At 37.8% G+C, this 16,857-nt stretch overlaps 1 protein-coding gene across 1 annotated transcript; it reads left to right on the top strand.

Moving 5' to 3' along the window:
• On the top strand, positions 1 to 16,477 carry gnb2 (guanine nucleotide binding protein (G protein), beta polypeptide 2). The gene is made up of 10 exons (XM_084413125.1): positions 1 to 1,051; positions 8,758 to 8,867; positions 9,459 to 9,497; positions 9,586 to 9,692; positions 11,194 to 11,257; positions 11,530 to 11,692; positions 13,028 to 13,094; positions 14,312 to 14,513; positions 14,591 to 14,807; positions 15,493 to 16,477. The coding sequence occupies exons 2-10, from the start codon at positions 8,811 to 8,813 to the stop codon at positions 15,597 to 15,599; spliced, it is 1,023 nt and encodes a 340-aa protein (XP_084269251.1). The 5' UTR covers positions 1 to 1,051; positions 8,758 to 8,810; the 3' UTR covers positions 15,600 to 16,477.
• The last annotated feature ends 380 nt before the right edge of the window (positions 16,478 to 16,857 follow it).

Below are 16,857 nucleotides of genomic sequence, written 5' to 3'. Positions count from 1 at the left end.
ATTCATGGGAGTCACTGAGCACCGCGTAGGGGTAATTCTGCACAATGTCACTATTCTTTTCAAGCCATTTATTTGTCAATTTCTGCAAACATTTAAATTGAGATCCACATATTCTCGTTTCCACATTTAATGAAAGAACTGACATTTTGCTTTAGCGACCTAAACTCAAGTGTGTTCCAGTGTGAGGTGCTGTTCACCCCCCTGAGCCGCTGTTTGGCACCGCGGTGGAGGTCTGCGCTGCAGTGGTACATTCGCAATAAAATGGGTGTGGTTGAATCGCGCAATAGTGATGCTACGTGTTTCTGGTGCAGACCGAATGATTTCATATGGGACTGAATTGACAGCATAGTGAGCGCACATTATTTGAATTATTTAAAAAAACAACTATAGCATACTGTTTATGTTGAATTCACCCCGCCTCCTATTCTGGCACAGTCACATTTGAACTGATGGATGGGTTAAATGCTCCTCCGGAGAGATAACCAAGTCGAATTTAGTTACTTTATTTTCATTTTTTGAAGGGCCACGGGGTGCCTCGCATTTCATTGAATAGGACATTTCTTGGACGCGGCGGCCAAAACGAAGCGACCAACACGAGAAGACTGAGGAAGAAGGCACTCGGAAGGAAAGAGGCGAGGATTAAGCAACGCAATATAAAGACAACGACGACGTGTTCTTAATTCGAAAGCTTTATTTGGACTTATTACATTTATCGCTAATTATATTACTTGAGTCGCTTTTTTTTCTCTCTACTAAAGCAAAGTGTGCTGATGAAATCAGGAATAACGTTACAGTGGTTTCTTCCCATCCTTTCAAAACGACCAGAGGGCGACATGGTGGCTCCATACTTTTTGGTAACACCGTTTTGATTCGTTTCATACATGAAACACTGAGTCGCCGAGGCCTAACTAGCACCAGGAAAGAACCGACAGTATGCAGTCCTAATCATTTTCCAGCAGAAAAATTCCCTGCGAATTACTTCCGCCAGCCACTTCAGCATTCCACTCACTTTACGCGAGGAGTGACTAAAGCCAAACAGGAAGATTAACAGGTACTATTCAATTCTAAGATTCATCCGAATGGTGGGACCGAGATAAGACATATGATGAAAAGTAGGAAGGGCATCAGAGTTTTAAATGATTAAAATGGTTCATGTTCATTTGTAATGCGAGGATCAACTTTATAATTTGGGATTTTATTATTTTTGTCACCAAATCACATCAGTGGATTGTTATTCACAATCAGTAGGAATATTATGGAGATTATATATCATAGTACATTTGTATTTAAAGGTACTGCATGTTTAATTTGAGCCGTGAGTCGTGAATTGGAGCAGAAGCCTCCTGTTCTTCAGCTGGCCGCAGCCTCCAGCGCTTTACGCCACAGCTCTGATTGTGGCAAGCTGTTTTAACTTATATTCCTTATACTAGTGCTGTCAATCGATTTAAAAAAAATCGAATTAAGCGCGTATTTTTCTGGAATTAATCACGATTAATTGCACATAACATCAATTATTGAATTATTGCACATAAGATCTTTTTTTTTTTTATTGTCCCAAGCCCACAGTAATTTTTTTACCCTTGCCTTACATACTCTGCCTATGATAAACCCATTGTAATAAATTCGGTGCCTTTAATATATCAGGGCTTTATTTTGACTCATGTAACCTTGTTCTTTAAGATTTTTTTGGTAGGTCTAACAGGTATATACAGAAATTTAATAATTAAACACTGCACATTGCTGTCACTTTAAAGAAATAGCCTAGTTCACCCATAAATGAAAATTATCCCATAATTTACTCGCCCTCAAGCCATCCTAAGTGTATATGACTTTAGTCTTTCAGCCCAGAACAATTGGAGTTATATTAAATAAGATCCTGGCTCTTCGCAGGTATGTAATGGCATTGAATAGCCAGTTTTTGAAGCTCCAAAAAGTGCATCCATCCATCATAAAAGTAATCCATACGGGATAATAAATGCCTTCTGAAGTGAAGTGAGTAAGAAAAATATCCATATTTAAAACTTCGTAAACTATAGGCTAATCACTGGCTTCCAGCAACGGCCCTATATACGCACGTTTACTAGTTACATGGTTTTCGCGAAAGGTGTCTATTCTTAGGCTATGCCTACGTCATCTGTTAGGTCAGAGGTCACCCTTCTTGGAATCGTATGGATTACTTTTATGATGGATGGATGGGCTTTTTGGAGCTTCAAAAACTCAGACATTATTCAATGTCATTACAAAGATGGGAAGAGCTAGGATATTATTAAATATAAATCCGATTGTGTTCGGCTGAAAGAAAAATGTCATATACACCTAGGATGGCTTGAGGGTGAGTAAATTATGGGATAATTTTCATTTTTAATTAGAATTTTTCAAGGATGACAGAAGAAAAAGTGTTGCATTAAAGGATTAGTTTCACTTCAGAATAAAAATTTCCTGATAATTTACTCAACCCCACGTCATCCAAGATGTTCATGACTTCTTTCTTCAGTTGAAAAGAAATTAAGGTTTTTGAGGAAAACATTCCAGGATTTACAGGAGTCCAGAGCCTTGTACATCTCCAGAGTCCTGCACACGGGTGACCCGCTAATATTTAATGTAACGGGTGGAATAATATTTACGTATCGGGTGCGGTGCGGGTCGGACGCGCGGTAGATAGGCCTACGGGTGGACTGCAGGTCCAATAGCCAATACTATTTCAACTCAATTTGGTGCATTTGACAGCTGCTTTCAAATGGTCCCATGCTTATTTGTGTTCACGCTCTGTCTGAAGAGCGTTAAAGGCTGCTAATTACAGCACAATTTGACTCAGAATGCTTAATGTTGGTTTTATTGCTTGTGTTAGGATACATGAGAAAAATGATTTTTGTCTACCTCATGTAGGAGATTTAATGCGGGTGCGGTTCAGGTTGCGGTTTTTATGTCAAACGGGTCGGGTCGGGTACGGACTAAAATGAGTGTTTCTGTCAGATATCGGGTCGGGTGTTCTGTTAATTACTGCGGGTGCTGGGCGGGTTGATCAAACAGGACCCGTCCAGGACTCTGTAATGGGGTACAACGGTTTGAAGGTCCAAATTGCAGTTTCAATGTAGCTTCAAAGGGCTCTACACGATCCCACCCGAGGAATAAGGGTCTTCTCTAGCGAAACGATCTGTCATTTTCTAAAAGAAAAAAAAAAGATATATAAATACTTTTTAACCACAAATGATCGTCTTGCACTAGCTCTGCGATGCGCCAAGCATTACGTAATCACGTTGAAAGGTCACGTGTGACATAGGTGGAAGTACCTACCTAGTGTTTACAAAGCGAACGTGCAAAGACTGTCAAACACCATTTACAAAAAAAATTATTAAATAAATAAAAGTTAAAACAACGATGTTGGACGATTTTGAAGTTGGAGGACAAAATGAGTTGGAGTTTTTTGTCCCTCTCCTACCTTTTTTAATCGGAACAAGCATGACCTTTAAACTTGATTACGTAATGAGTGGCGCATCACAGAGCTAGTGCAAGACGATCATTTGTGGTTAAAAAGTATATAAATTATTTTTTATTTTTTTTCGAAAATGACAGATCGTTTCGTTAGATAAGACCCTTATTCCTCGGCTGGGATCGTGTAGAGCCCATTGAAGCTACACTGAAACTACAATTTGGACCTTCAAACCACTACTGTACCCCACTGAAGTCCACTATATGGAGAAAATTCCTTGAATGTTTTCCTCAAAAACCTTCATTTCTTTTCGACTGAAGAAATAAAGACAGGAACATCTTGGATGATGTGGGGGTGAGTAAATTATCAGAAAATTTTAATTCTTAAGTGAACTATATTGCGCTATATATTTTTAACGCGTTTTAACGTGGGGCTATATATCCACTACTATGTTTTTGTAAAAATCTCTTATGTAAAGGTAGTTATTTTACAACTATATGAGTGCTTGGCGGGTATTCTGTGATTTTGTGTACTACGGTTGACCGAAATGTTACTTGTATTTCTTAAACGAATTACAAAACCATGTTAGATACAATCAGGGACATGTGATCAATAAGAAAATACTATTTGTATCAAAGAAATTCATTAGGAAACTATTCTAACATATACAAATTTGTCTGTGACAGGGCCTGACATTTTAGGGGTGAAATGCATATAAAAATGTATTTTATTCAATCATAAAAACATGCTGAGATGGTATGATATGTGTTTCTCATAGTTGAACATGTCCTCCGTATGACTCAACGTTCAGATTTAAGAATAAGCTATTTTTTCCCCCAAGATTTTTTATAAGTGGAAATGTACGTTTCTGGTAGAATGTCCCTTAAACTGAAGAAGAAGAAAAATGAATCACAAAATGAATGTGTTAATTTTGACAGCCCTACTTACTAAATATATATATATTTACTATAACTTGTTTTTAAATTACTAGTCATCAATCTAATAGTGACTACCGGTAGTTCCTTTTCACTAGATACTGAATTCACTGGAAAGCCTACTTATTATTCACTTCCTACTGGTAGGAATTCCAGTTGTTGCTGGGACAAATTTGAGTTTTTACTATTCATTGGGTACTAATACTTTTTAAAAGAAATTTGGGTAGTTACTAGTATCTATTTCAGCTTTACCAGTATATGTATTAAATACTAGTGCCTATTAATAAGACCCAAGTATTTATTGCCTTTTTGCTTGTCATGTAATAATTAGTCAGAATGGTTACTTTATTCTTATTATAGATAATCTTATTGGTAGATAAATAAATAAATACTAGTACAATTTGAATTCTCACTGTCTAATAATAACTGGTTGGTTCTGTATGTTCAAGTACTCAGAAAACTGGAATAGTAACTATTTAAATTAGTTCTAAAGAATAAGTAGTGACTAATCAAATTAGCAAAGCTAGATAGAACCATTGGAATACATACCAGTTATAAGTAAATAGCTGTTAGCTTATCTCACACACAGATCCCCAAGACACTAGGCAAACAATAAAAAATTTGTAACATACAGTAAAAAAAAATTAAGAGCTAGGCTTCATGTTAAAACGGCTTGCCATACGTATGTCAGTAGCAAGATAAAGAGGATGTTAACCGTGCATATGTCTGTTGTTCTGGGCGTAGGACGATCCGACTGAAATATAAACGTAACCCATGTGATCAAGCAAACGCACGTTTTGCAGCTGTCTCTCGGGTTTAAAAGGATAGGTTGCGGTTTCAGTGAAAACCACAGTGCCAGTAAACGATAGAAATGCCGCTTACTTTTCTCCCTTTTCTCGCAGTATGCAGAGAGTGCATATGCCACTCTGCATTAAGCTGTAAGGGTGGGGCCAAGGCTGACATTTCTTTATAGTTAATGCTATCAGAACTCCGTCTAGTTAATGGACACAAATCCACGGAACATATGATCATTGTCGCGTTTGTGTCGGTAATGGAATGGAACGTTGGTTTAACCGAAAATGGTTCCGTAGACCTGCCATTCTGCGTCGACGTGATGAAGCCGAATGCAACATGCAGTTTCCACATCTCATCTGTTTATGGCGTTCTGTGTGTAAAATAGTCGTAGAAAACATTTTACCTTTGTTTCATGAAGACGGAGAAAACATTTGCCTACTCCGAGGCGGTGGCCTTGTTTGGTGCTTAGCTGACAGCCCCCTCAAGTCATGTTTAATGCATGAAGTCGTATTGTTTTACATAGTGCTGACAATATAACACCACTGCAAATATGGAAAAAAAAAACAAAAAAAACAGCAGGTTAATAAATAGATAATGTTTGATCCTCAGGCTGTTTCTAATCCATTTATACCCGATTTCAAACACTACATATCTGTCAAAATGGCATTGGTGCACTAGTGTGGACCAAAGGATAGGCTAACTAACCACTCTCCCCGTAACCAACTGCTTCTTTCCCAACTTGCAGTAGCAGTTTTAACATTAAGTGACATGGCATCTGACGCACAGAAGCCAATGGCACATGTCACTATGGGTATTGGCACATCCGGTCTTCATTGGAATGTGCCAGTGGATAGTGGCATGTGCCAGTGGTGGATAGTGGCATGTGTCAGTGGTATCGCGACACACTGACACTGACATGACACCATGTCACTGTGTTCCGACACCTCCAGTAGTGACTGACAGATTAATCGAACACCTATAGCCTACTGACGTAATTGTGGCACAAAATCCTAAATAAATAGCCTAATTTTGTGATATTTAAAATATCAATTAAACGAATTAAAGTGCATTAATATTTTTTCAAACGTGTTATTTGTGTCACGTCTGTATTTGATTGGTATGTGCCACTGAATGTTGTGTAATACCAGTGCTACTTTATGTTGTTTATCTCGCAAAGTCACAAACTGCCCATTCTAGGAAAGACACGAAACAAATCTATCATGGGTCATACGAATAACGTATTAACAGTTGCGTCCGTTACTGTAAACCTTTATTTTTGCGTGATGCTGCTCAGACGCACGCCAGTAGGTGTCAGTATAAGTGAGTGTAACACTGGCCAGCGCAAGATTCTCATCTCATTTGTTTGTTAGGCTCTGTATCTGAAAAGGAGTATACCGAGCTACTAGCAATATTCTTTATTTATACAAGTGCAAAAAAGTGCTCAGTACATTTTAAAAATTCAACAAACGTTCGGTCGCACAGGACCTTCCTCAGCACCTTTAATATTTCAAAAATAATTTTATGGAATTATTCAATAAATAAAATTATTTTTTGTTGTACAAATTAACTATGTGCATATGTTACATAATCTACATTATACTCCGGCAGACAGCTGCAGGTGTCACTATTGGAGGTGTCACTACTGGAGGTGCCACAACATAAAGAGACATGTCAGTTTTAGTGACACAGGCCAACTGGCATGTGCCAGTGGATAGTTAGTGGCATGTGTCACTAAAACGTGAGATGTGCCAATGGATTGCGTCATATGCCACTTGCATAACAATTTGCTTTATGCTGTCAAAAAATATGATTTATAGGCTAACATCGCTAAGTTAATGTGTAGCCTACAACATGCATAAATCGATACAATTATTTTTGAAATATTAAAGCCACAGATGAGAATCTTGCGCTGGCCAGTGTTACACTCACTTATACTGACACCTACTGGCGTGCGTCTGTGCAGCATCACGCAAAAATAAAGGTTTACAGTAACGGACGCGACTGTTAATACGTTATTCGTAGTGACCCATGACAGATTTATTTTGTGTCTTTTCTAGAATGGGCAGTTTGTGACTTTGCGAGATAAACAACATAAAGTAGCGCTGGTATTACACAACATTCAATGGCACATACGAATCAAATACAGACGTGACAAATAACACGTTTGAAAAATTATTAATGCACTTTAATTCGTTTAATTGATATTTTAAATATCACAAAATTAGGCTATTTATTTAGGATTTTGTGCCACAATTACGTCAGTAGGCTATAGGTGTTCGATTAATCTGTCAGTCACTACTAGAGGTGTCGGAACACGGTGTCATGTCAGTGTCAGTGTGTCGCGATGTCACTGACACATGCCACTATCCACCACTGGCACATGCCAATAATGTCAGTGACACATGCCACTATCCACTGGCACATGCCAATTAAGACCGGATGTGCCACCGGATGTGCCAATACGTATAGTGACATGTGCCATTGGCTTCTGTGCGTCAGATGCCATGTCACTTAATGTTAATACCGCCTCTCCCAACTTGCTTGAAGACCTTAAAAGGTGAAGAAAGGTTTTCAGTCATGTAGATTATCTACGATTCCTCAGAGCATAGCCATTTATCGAAATGAAAGGTTTTGTGGGTAAATGGCATTATACTGATTGGCTCTGATGTAAGTTTTAAAGTGGGTGTTTGTATCTTTAATGCTCTTTGTGTAGAATTTCACCACAGATTTTCTCTTATACATTTTTTTTTCCTCCTTCTGTGGTGTTGTGTTTGTGTTGAGGGAGTTGAATCTCTCTAATAAGTGTGTGGTAAGAGGGTAATAACAATAATTTTTGCATTCGCGTCTCACAGTTCTCCATCAGCATTGAGACAATAGCCATACCGAGATCTGTGTGGCTATAACTGGAAAACATGCAAAGAAGAACTGTTTATAAGATCTAAAAGATCTTTGTGATTGGTTGATGATTTGTGACATATTTGACTGTAAAAATATATGCAAAAAATCCTGTGTGTTTTTGCATGCCAGTATGAATGTGTAACCTTATGTTCGATTTCAGGTCATGTCGATTTCTTCTCTCTTTCTGTTTGACACACTCACTTTTAATTTACAATCTATTATAATCCTGATCCCAGATCTTGTTTCTGTGTTTGGAATGGATCTCGGAACATTAATCCTATTATTTTATAGATTATGCCAGATTAAAGATTATGCCGTAATGTTAATCTAAATCCCGCAGCACATCTGCACTATGAAATGATTAGCGATGAACAAATATTTTATAAATATTTTATATGTAACAAAAATCTTTATACAAAATGGTGCACATCATTTAGTTTTGTGTGTGGGAACTTTCTCCAACTGATCAGTATTGTGCAGTATGTACAGGATTTCCTGTTTGTTTACTTTTTGTAAAATCTTATAACCAAAGTGAGATTTATATATATATATAAAAAAAAGGTTCTAATTTCAAATTGCATTTGAAACACTTTAATTATGATGTTATTTTGCTGGTCAGCTTGTCAAACCTAAAAAACTGGGTTTAATAGGAACACTGTGTCCTCTAACATTATTCATATGTCATGTTTTAATCTACAGGTGTCTGAGGGGGTGAGAGAGGTCAGAGGGTAAAGGTTAAAGATCATTTCAAGATGAGTGAGCTTGAGCAGCTTCGACAGGAGGCTGAGCAACTGCGTAATCAGATCAGAGTGAGTCCCAGTACTGATAATGCTGAAATATAATGGTCTTTATTTTTCACTCTCTGCTTTGGGGTCAGGGTTGTATCATGTCATAGCTAAATACATTTATATGAAATTCAACTTATGACTGATCCTCATTTTAACTGCTCTAAAAACTTTTGCAAACTCAGTAATTACACAGTTTGTCAAATTATGAGTCAAAAAGGGTTTCTTAGACTATGACTATGGGTTTGGCTCCACTATGCTCACATTTCTTTTACACCATGCCAGCTTCTTTGGCTATTTTCATCATGAAAACCATACTTGAATTATAAAATAAATGAGATATATAAGACCCATAAGCTTTTTCAAGGCTATTAACAGAATAAAACATTTTCTCAGAGGGCTAGAAATATTACAATCTAATAAAATATGTTTGAGGAAATCAAATCTAATCAATTTAAAGACTTTTGGTGTTGGTGTAGTTATTGTGTTTGCCTTTTAGAGAGCCATAAACCATGTGCATTGAGATATCCTGATTACTTCAGAAACAGGCCATACCTCCACCTGCAAATGGTGACTGCAAAATGATTCAGCTAACATTTGTCTGTTGTCTCTCAGGATGCCAGGAAAGCATGTGGAGATTCCACACTTACTCAGGTAAGACATAATTACATTTAGGACCTGAATGATGTGATCTCCAGGGGTCTATGGGTTTTCACTCATGTGTTGTGTGTGTGTTTGGTAGATAACAGCAGGCCTGGACCCAGTGGGGAGGATACAGATGAGGACGAGGCGCACGCTGCGTGGGCATTTGGCTAAAATCTACGCCATGCACTGGGGCACAGATTCCAGGTATCGCTATCTTCAGCCTTCTCACAACTGTGCCACAGTCTGCTCTCACACCTGGCATCAAAGAGTTAAAAAAAAAAAAAAGGTTAAAAGTAGCAAATGAGCATGACTCAGCAAGTCGTGACTTGGCTTTGGTTTTTCACCTGTTGGCGGCACAGAAGACAATGAACAACACGACACACTGACCCACATGTTAGCTTATCATCTACGGCTACACTGGTGTCACAATCGAAATGAATTTCTTTAAAGACGTGTCATTTTTGTGAGCTTTCATAAGCTCCAAGGATGTGTTGCACTTGAGTGCCATCTACACAGTTACAACTATAAACTAAAGCCAAAATTATACTACAATTGTCTGCGTTCCGCTCTGGCTCATGGACTGTCTGCGTGATGTTATTTTCGTTAATATCACAATCTGCTGATGTCTACGCACTCTGATGATCTAATTTACTCTATAAAGGTTGCGCACTTCAGGGGTTGCATTTTGTTTGGCCGCATTGGTCAAAGAGGACGCCTCGTTTCAGAAAAGTAACAGTTATAAAATTTCTTGTGATGTATAAAGTATTGTAATTCATTTCTTACTTTGGAATGGAGGCAGCGTAAATGACGTATGCAGCCGACAAATGCAACTTCCAGAGGATGCAGCCTTCGAAATGAGACACAGCTTTTTTGTCATTTATAAAACAGTGCATTTGATTTGAGTGCTTGAAAAGGAAGGTCCATTGGTGCACAATCCGTGCTCGCAGTCAAAGAAATATACTTCAAAAAGTCTTACAGGCTCTTACAACTGTGTATGAGATGAAGCGGAAAGTGGAAAATGAAGTATATCTGGGCCTTAAGTAGACAATTCAACATCATTATTGTTTTGAATAGAAAATATTACCATAGAATGAAATTCAGCATTTTAATAAAATAGTAACTACACACTGTATATGCTATCTACATAGGCTATTGGATTAGCATGATAACCATAGAGATTGCATGAGGGAATTTTAGCATAGAAGGCTAATTGTTATCTTGTAAATCGCTTTGGAGTCCAAGGGAGACCAGATTCAGGCCTGTGATCAACAGGGCACCACAGACTAGTAACCAGTTCGAATTAGAGTTGCTGCTGTGTAAAGATACAAAACACAGGGATTTATTGGTGCCCTAAGCAAACAAAACTGGAAATCGATTTCTTGGTAAAAAATCTCCAGTTGGTGCCCCCCATGGTGCCATACTCTGCATATAGAGAGTGGCGGTACTAAGAAAACATCAACTTATAAACAAATAACATATAAGCTTTGTGATTCAATAAAAAAATTTTCTTGCCCACTAGCTAAATTAAGTTTGAATAAAGAAATGAAGAGAGTGCAACTGAAAGCTTTAAATGTAGTTTATAAAGTAAATAAGTGTGTGTTTCAGTAAGACCACCAGCCATTTTCCAGTCTTATATTCTCTTTTTTTATCTATTATTTTATATATATATATATAAGTCCGCTTTCTTTTCTTCTCCTCTCCTCAGGCTTCTTGTTAGTGCCTCACAAGATGGAAAACTCATAATCTGGGACAGCTACACTACAAACAAGGTCTGTAGCTCCATCATAGTGTTACACATACAAGTTAAGCTTTCCATGAACTATCACCATTGAGTAAACCAACGGCAGGTTGTTCATGTAGTAAGTGATTTGTAAGGTCACATTAACATCATCAGGTAAACAAATTATTATTACTATGGTACTAACACTGCCAAAAGGTCAGTTATATATGTTGTAAAGATTATCAGCATGTGTGTTTTTCCTGTCATTATCCAATGTTCAACAACCTGTTTAAACCTTCGCGTGTATATTATAAACTTCAGATGCACGCCATCCCGTTACGGTCATCATGGGTGATGACATGTGCGTATGCACCATCCGGAAACTTTGTGGCCTGTGGTGGACTGGACAACATTTGCTCCATATACAGCTTAAAGACGAGAGAGGGCAATGTTAGAGTCAGCCGGGAGCTGCCTGGTCACACAGGTTTGATACACACACACAGGGCCTCATTTATAAACCGTGCGCTAAAATCTGTGCCAATGTTCATATTTATAAAAATGGCCTTTGACGTGAACAAGTGCTTAGCGCTTCGTCAGGGTCTAAGCAGACGCACGCACTTGTCCTTGTGGCAGAGAATCGGAGTACTGCAGGTATTTGGAAATCTAAGCAATTTTTGCCGCTCATCTCAAGTAAAGGATTTGGACGTTGACTGGTGCTCTTTTTTATGCTAATGACGTTAATTAATAGGCGTTTACAAGGCAGAGATCTGAAACCATTCAGCTGCATTTAAATACTTTAATTCTGAGTTTCAAGACAATGTTACAACAAAGAAAAACAAAGCAAAACAAAAGACAAAATCATCTTAAATAATAATACCCAGAAGAAAAAAAAGAAGAAGGGTAAATAAAAGTGTGGCTTAACAAAACAATGAAAGTGCACAGTCTGCATGATTAAAGAAATTTTAACAGAAAATGAATGCTGGAAATAAGATTCAGTCTAAGTCAGACAATAAAACATGTTCCCTGACATATTGCTTAAAATGGCCCCAAGCTTTATTAAACTGGTTAGACGAGCCTCTTAGAGAGTGTTTCATTTTTTCTAACTTTAAGAAAAAGAGGACATCTCGAATCCATTGTGTTGGAGTTGGAGGCCTACGATTCTTCCATCTCAGCAATGTTAATCGTTTTGCTAAGAGCATGAGAAAAGCTGTACAATCAGATTGTATCTTTGTAAAATCACATGATTCAGAAGTGATTCCAAAAATAGCTATCAGTGGGCAAGGGGAGATCGATCTACCTAAGAAACCAGAGATGGTCTCAAAAATAGTGACCCAGAAGCTCTTAAGCTTTGTAGAAAACCAAAAGATATGTGCAAGCAGGATCTAAATGCTGAAAGTGCTTGGATAGTTTCAGCTTTGTCCAGTGTACAAGCTGCGCACAATTTCAAGATCATTTGGAAGAGAGGCGTTCGCACGTTCTTTGTGTGTACGTTCGTTCTCTGAATCACACGTTTTGAGAAATGATAAGAAAAAGATCAAATGTAGGACGGTTTCTACGCAACCTTTTATAAATGAGGCCCACATACTCGCACCCTCATTTACAAATGAATGGCTCCTGTTAAAAGAAATATCAATCTCAGAATGTTTTATATAGTTTATATATTTTTTGCGTGCAATGTTGTTGGCAGTAATCAAATGCACTACTCATGACTGTACTTCTGAAAGTAAAAAGAATCCGATCAAATCACAAAAGGATGTTTCTATAGCATCATGCTGTTTCAGGGTGTGACATGTTGACTTCCTGCCTGTTCATTTCCTAGGTTACCTTTCCTGTTGCCGTTTCATAGATGACAATCAGATTATCACCAGTTCAGGAGACACAACCTGGTGTGTTCAGTAATAAATATGAAACCCTACACTCTTCTACAGTGGTTCTCAAGTGGTTTTGCTTCAGGACCCAGATGTACAGTATGGCATCTCCAACATAGTACCAAAATTGTTTAGCGTACAAATGTAAACAAAAATGGCCTTAAAATCAAACCCTGTTCATTTTAATAATGTGCATTTTTGATTAACGATTACTATTAAAGGTTTAGTTCACCCAAAAATGAAAATTCTGTTATTTACTCACCACCCTCATGTCGTTCCAAACCCGTAAGACTTTCATTAATCTTCGGAATACAAATGAAGATCATTTTGATGAAATCTGAGAGCTTTTGACGCTTCAAAAAGTTCATAAAGAGATCGTAAAACGAATCCATATGAATTGAGCGGTTTATTCCAAATTTTCTGAAGAGACTTGATCGCTTTATATGATGAACAGATTGAATTTAGGCTTTTATTCACATATTCATCAACGCACACATGAATTATGGCGAGCGGAAGCTCAAGCATGCTTGCTTGATGTGCGAGAACCAATGAGGTTCATTCTCGCGTGTTACTTCTCGCTTGCACATCAAGCAAGTACGGTTGAGCTTCTGTTTATATTCGCTGATCAATTTTTTAAATGTGAATAAAAGCCTAAATTCAATCTGTTCATCATTTAAAGCGATCAAGTCTCTTCAGAAAATTTGGACTAAACTGCTCAATTCATACGGATTAGTTTTACAGTCTCTTTCTGAGCTTTTCCAAGACTGTCAATGGAGGGACAGAAATCGATTTAATTTAAAATATCTTCATTTATGTCCCGAAGATGAACGAATGTCTTACGGGTTTGGAATGATAATCGGGCGAGGAATCATTTTTGGAAGAACTATCCCTTTGATCTCAGCAACTAATATTCATCACACAAACACTTCCAGTCAGCACAAGCCACTTTAATCACTGTTGAAAGATTTTGAAGATAAAGATTACACAACTTACCCAACTCCATGCCAAGTGAATCTATGGCAAAATAGTTTGGACATCAACAGCAAATGAAATAGGAAGTGTTTATCCTCTCTTTTGAAAGTTAAGCCTGTTAATCATTATTTGCATTTATCATTGTTTGTTTTTTTCCCTGCTGCCCGTGTTCTTGAGAACCACTGTTTACGTTCAGTTACAAGAGGTCAATAACCTATGTGCAGGTTGTACGTCTTAACCTATAGCGTTTGTGTTTGTTCCAGCGCTCTGTGGGACATCGAGACTGGGCAGCAGACCACGCTGTTCTCGGGTCACAGTGGAGATGTGATGAGTCTGTCATTGGCTCCAGACTCTCGGACCTTCATCTCTGGGGCCTGTGACGCCTCCATTAAACTCTGGGACATCAGAGACAGCATGTGCAGACAGACGTTCACCGGTCACGAGTCAGACATCAACGCTGTCTGTGTGAGTAAACGAACTGCTTAAAGAAATACACATTACTGTTATTTCCTTTTTCACTCATTTTCTCCTCCATCTCTCAGTTCTTCCCCAGCGGCAGTGCATTTGCAACCGGTTCCGACGACGCCACCTGCAGGCTGTTTGACCTGCGCGCAGATCAGGAGCTCTGTTTATACTCTCATGATAATATCATCTGTGGCATCACCTCTGTGGCCTTCTCCCGCTCTGGCCGCCTGCTGCTCGCTGGATACGACGACTTTAACTGCAACATCTGGGACGCCATGAAGGGAGACCGAGCAGGTGAACATGCTGGTGTTATGAACACGTGACTTGTAACCATTTGCACAGTGCTTTATTTGTTTATTGGGAGGTCCTGTAACTATCGTGATGTAGGATCTAGGAGGTTAAGGTGGTTGGAGGAGTGTTTAGTCTGGCATAGGTGGGAATATAAATTAATATAAATACTGTTTAGCACCAAATGATTGCATCAGATGATTAAAACGAAACTATATTGCTCTCGTCCCATTAAGATCAACAAAAGCTGCCTACAGTGCAAGCTAGTTTTGTTGCATTGTAGTGTAATTGCTTCACATTGCACGTTTTATTTACAATATAATTTTTTTTAAATGCTCATTAAAATCACTTAACAAAAACACCAAAAAAATGCTTTTACATAGATACATTTTTACTATATGACTTATTTTTCAACATTGATAAGAAAATCATTTTTGAAGAAGCATGTGGCACTGAAGACTGGAGTAATAATGCTAAAAATTCAGCTTTGCTGAAAAGTATATTTTAAAATATATTCAAATAGAGTATACACATATAACATTTTTTATTTATTTTTGCAGGAGACTACTTTAAAAACATTTTTTTTACATTTCAAACTTCTGAAATATATTTTTATATAAATATATTTTTTCCATGGTGTATGAGGTGGGAGGTCTACTAAAATACTCTTCACACTCATCGTCTCTTACAGGAGTGCTGGCTGGCCATGACAATCGTGTGAGCTGTCTTGGGGTCACAGATGATGGCATGGCCGTGTCTACAGGTTCCTGGGACAGCTTCCTGAAGATCTGGAACTGACAACACAGCTCACATATAGTACACATTATTCACTCATCATACACACTGTATGTACTTTACTGTACATATGATGTACACTTGCCTACACAGACACACATGCCTGACAAAGAACTGTACATACTATATATAATGGCAATTAGTTATAAGTTTACACCAAATCTTTTCAGTGCCACACCATTGTATACATATATAGTTACACTATAGGTAGGTTTGAACCACAAGTTTAAAACAGGAATGTTTACACACACACTTACACACTTTTTCCCTTACTTAAGCTTTGCTGGACCTACACGGTACCTTTACTCACTAAGAGACACAAGTGCATTAGGAGGAATGCGTGTTGAGTGAGTCGTCTAATTTGAGCGTACAATCCAAAACATTTATTTGAAACCCGTTCGACATACTTTTGATCATTTTGAGACCTCGGGAGTTGGAGTTGATCCATTGAAGCGCTTTCATTTTTATTTTGACTCATTCTGTCTTCTATACTCAAAATTAAGCCTGAAGTACTGATGTTTCTATGAGCATGTAGAGTTAAAAATATGGAAGTCCCTGAGACAGTTACCCACCAGGAATGTCCTGGGCTGTGTTTCCCAAAAGCATTGTGAGATAAGTTGATTAAGCGAACATTGGTGGCAATGGTCTCCACCATCAACTTGGGCTCACGATTCTTTTATGAAACGCAGCCCTGGTTGATACAGATCACACTATGTAGTCCATGTTTTTATAGATGCGTATGCCGGCATATTCCAGTATACAAGTAAATATGTGATGTTTGTCTTTCATTTTTGTTTAGATTTGACCTTTTTTAAAAGCTTATTTTATTCATGTTTTCCTGTGTGCCACACCCTAAGGAAAATAAAGAAAGCTGAAACAAATGTGTTTGGTGTCACTAAGTGAGTGACTAATGGTCGATCGCATATGTATATGTAAATACTTATAATTATTAGAAATGACTCAGTTCATAATAACTGTTCTAAACATAGACTTCACATTAGACATCAAATATTGAGCCAAAACAGTATTAAAAGCGGCTTAGAATACAAAAGTGTCCTCAAAATCAAGCATTACATTTTTTTTTTTTTTTTATACCATAGAATAAACTGCACTGGCCCAGCAAGCAATATTATGAATGTGTCAATGTTATGAACGCTTATACATCAACATAAGTGTGATATTGAACAAATTAGCCATATTTATAAATTATGCAATAAAGTTTGATTGGATGCACATACTTTTAATGTCACCATCAAAAGAT

The sequence above is a fragment of the Rutilus rutilus genome (genome assembly GCF_951802725.1).
Source record: "Rutilus rutilus genome assembly, chromosome: 7".
NCBI classification, from domain to species: domain Eukaryota; kingdom Metazoa; phylum Chordata; class Actinopteri; order Cypriniformes; family Leuciscidae; genus Rutilus; species Rutilus rutilus.
Note: the sequence above shows the minus strand (reverse complement) of the source record. Positions and strands in the feature narration are given on the sequence as shown.

What these genes read in the sequence shown, in the direction of transcription:
- gnb2 (XM_084413125.1), top strand. Translation starts at nt 8,811, where the DNA reads ATGAGTGAGCTTGAGCAGCTTCGACAGGAGGCTGAGCAACTGCGTAAT. An exon ending in AACTGCGTAATCAGATCAGA is followed by an intron (nt 8,868 to 9,458) that starts GTGAGTCCCAGT and finishes GTTGTCTCTCAG; the next exon opens with GATGCCAGGAAAGCATGTGG. An exon ending in CATGAAGGGAGACCGAGCAG is followed by an intron (nt 14,808 to 15,492) that starts GTGAACATGCTG and finishes CGTCTCTTACAG; the next exon opens with GAGTGCTGGCTGGCCATGAC.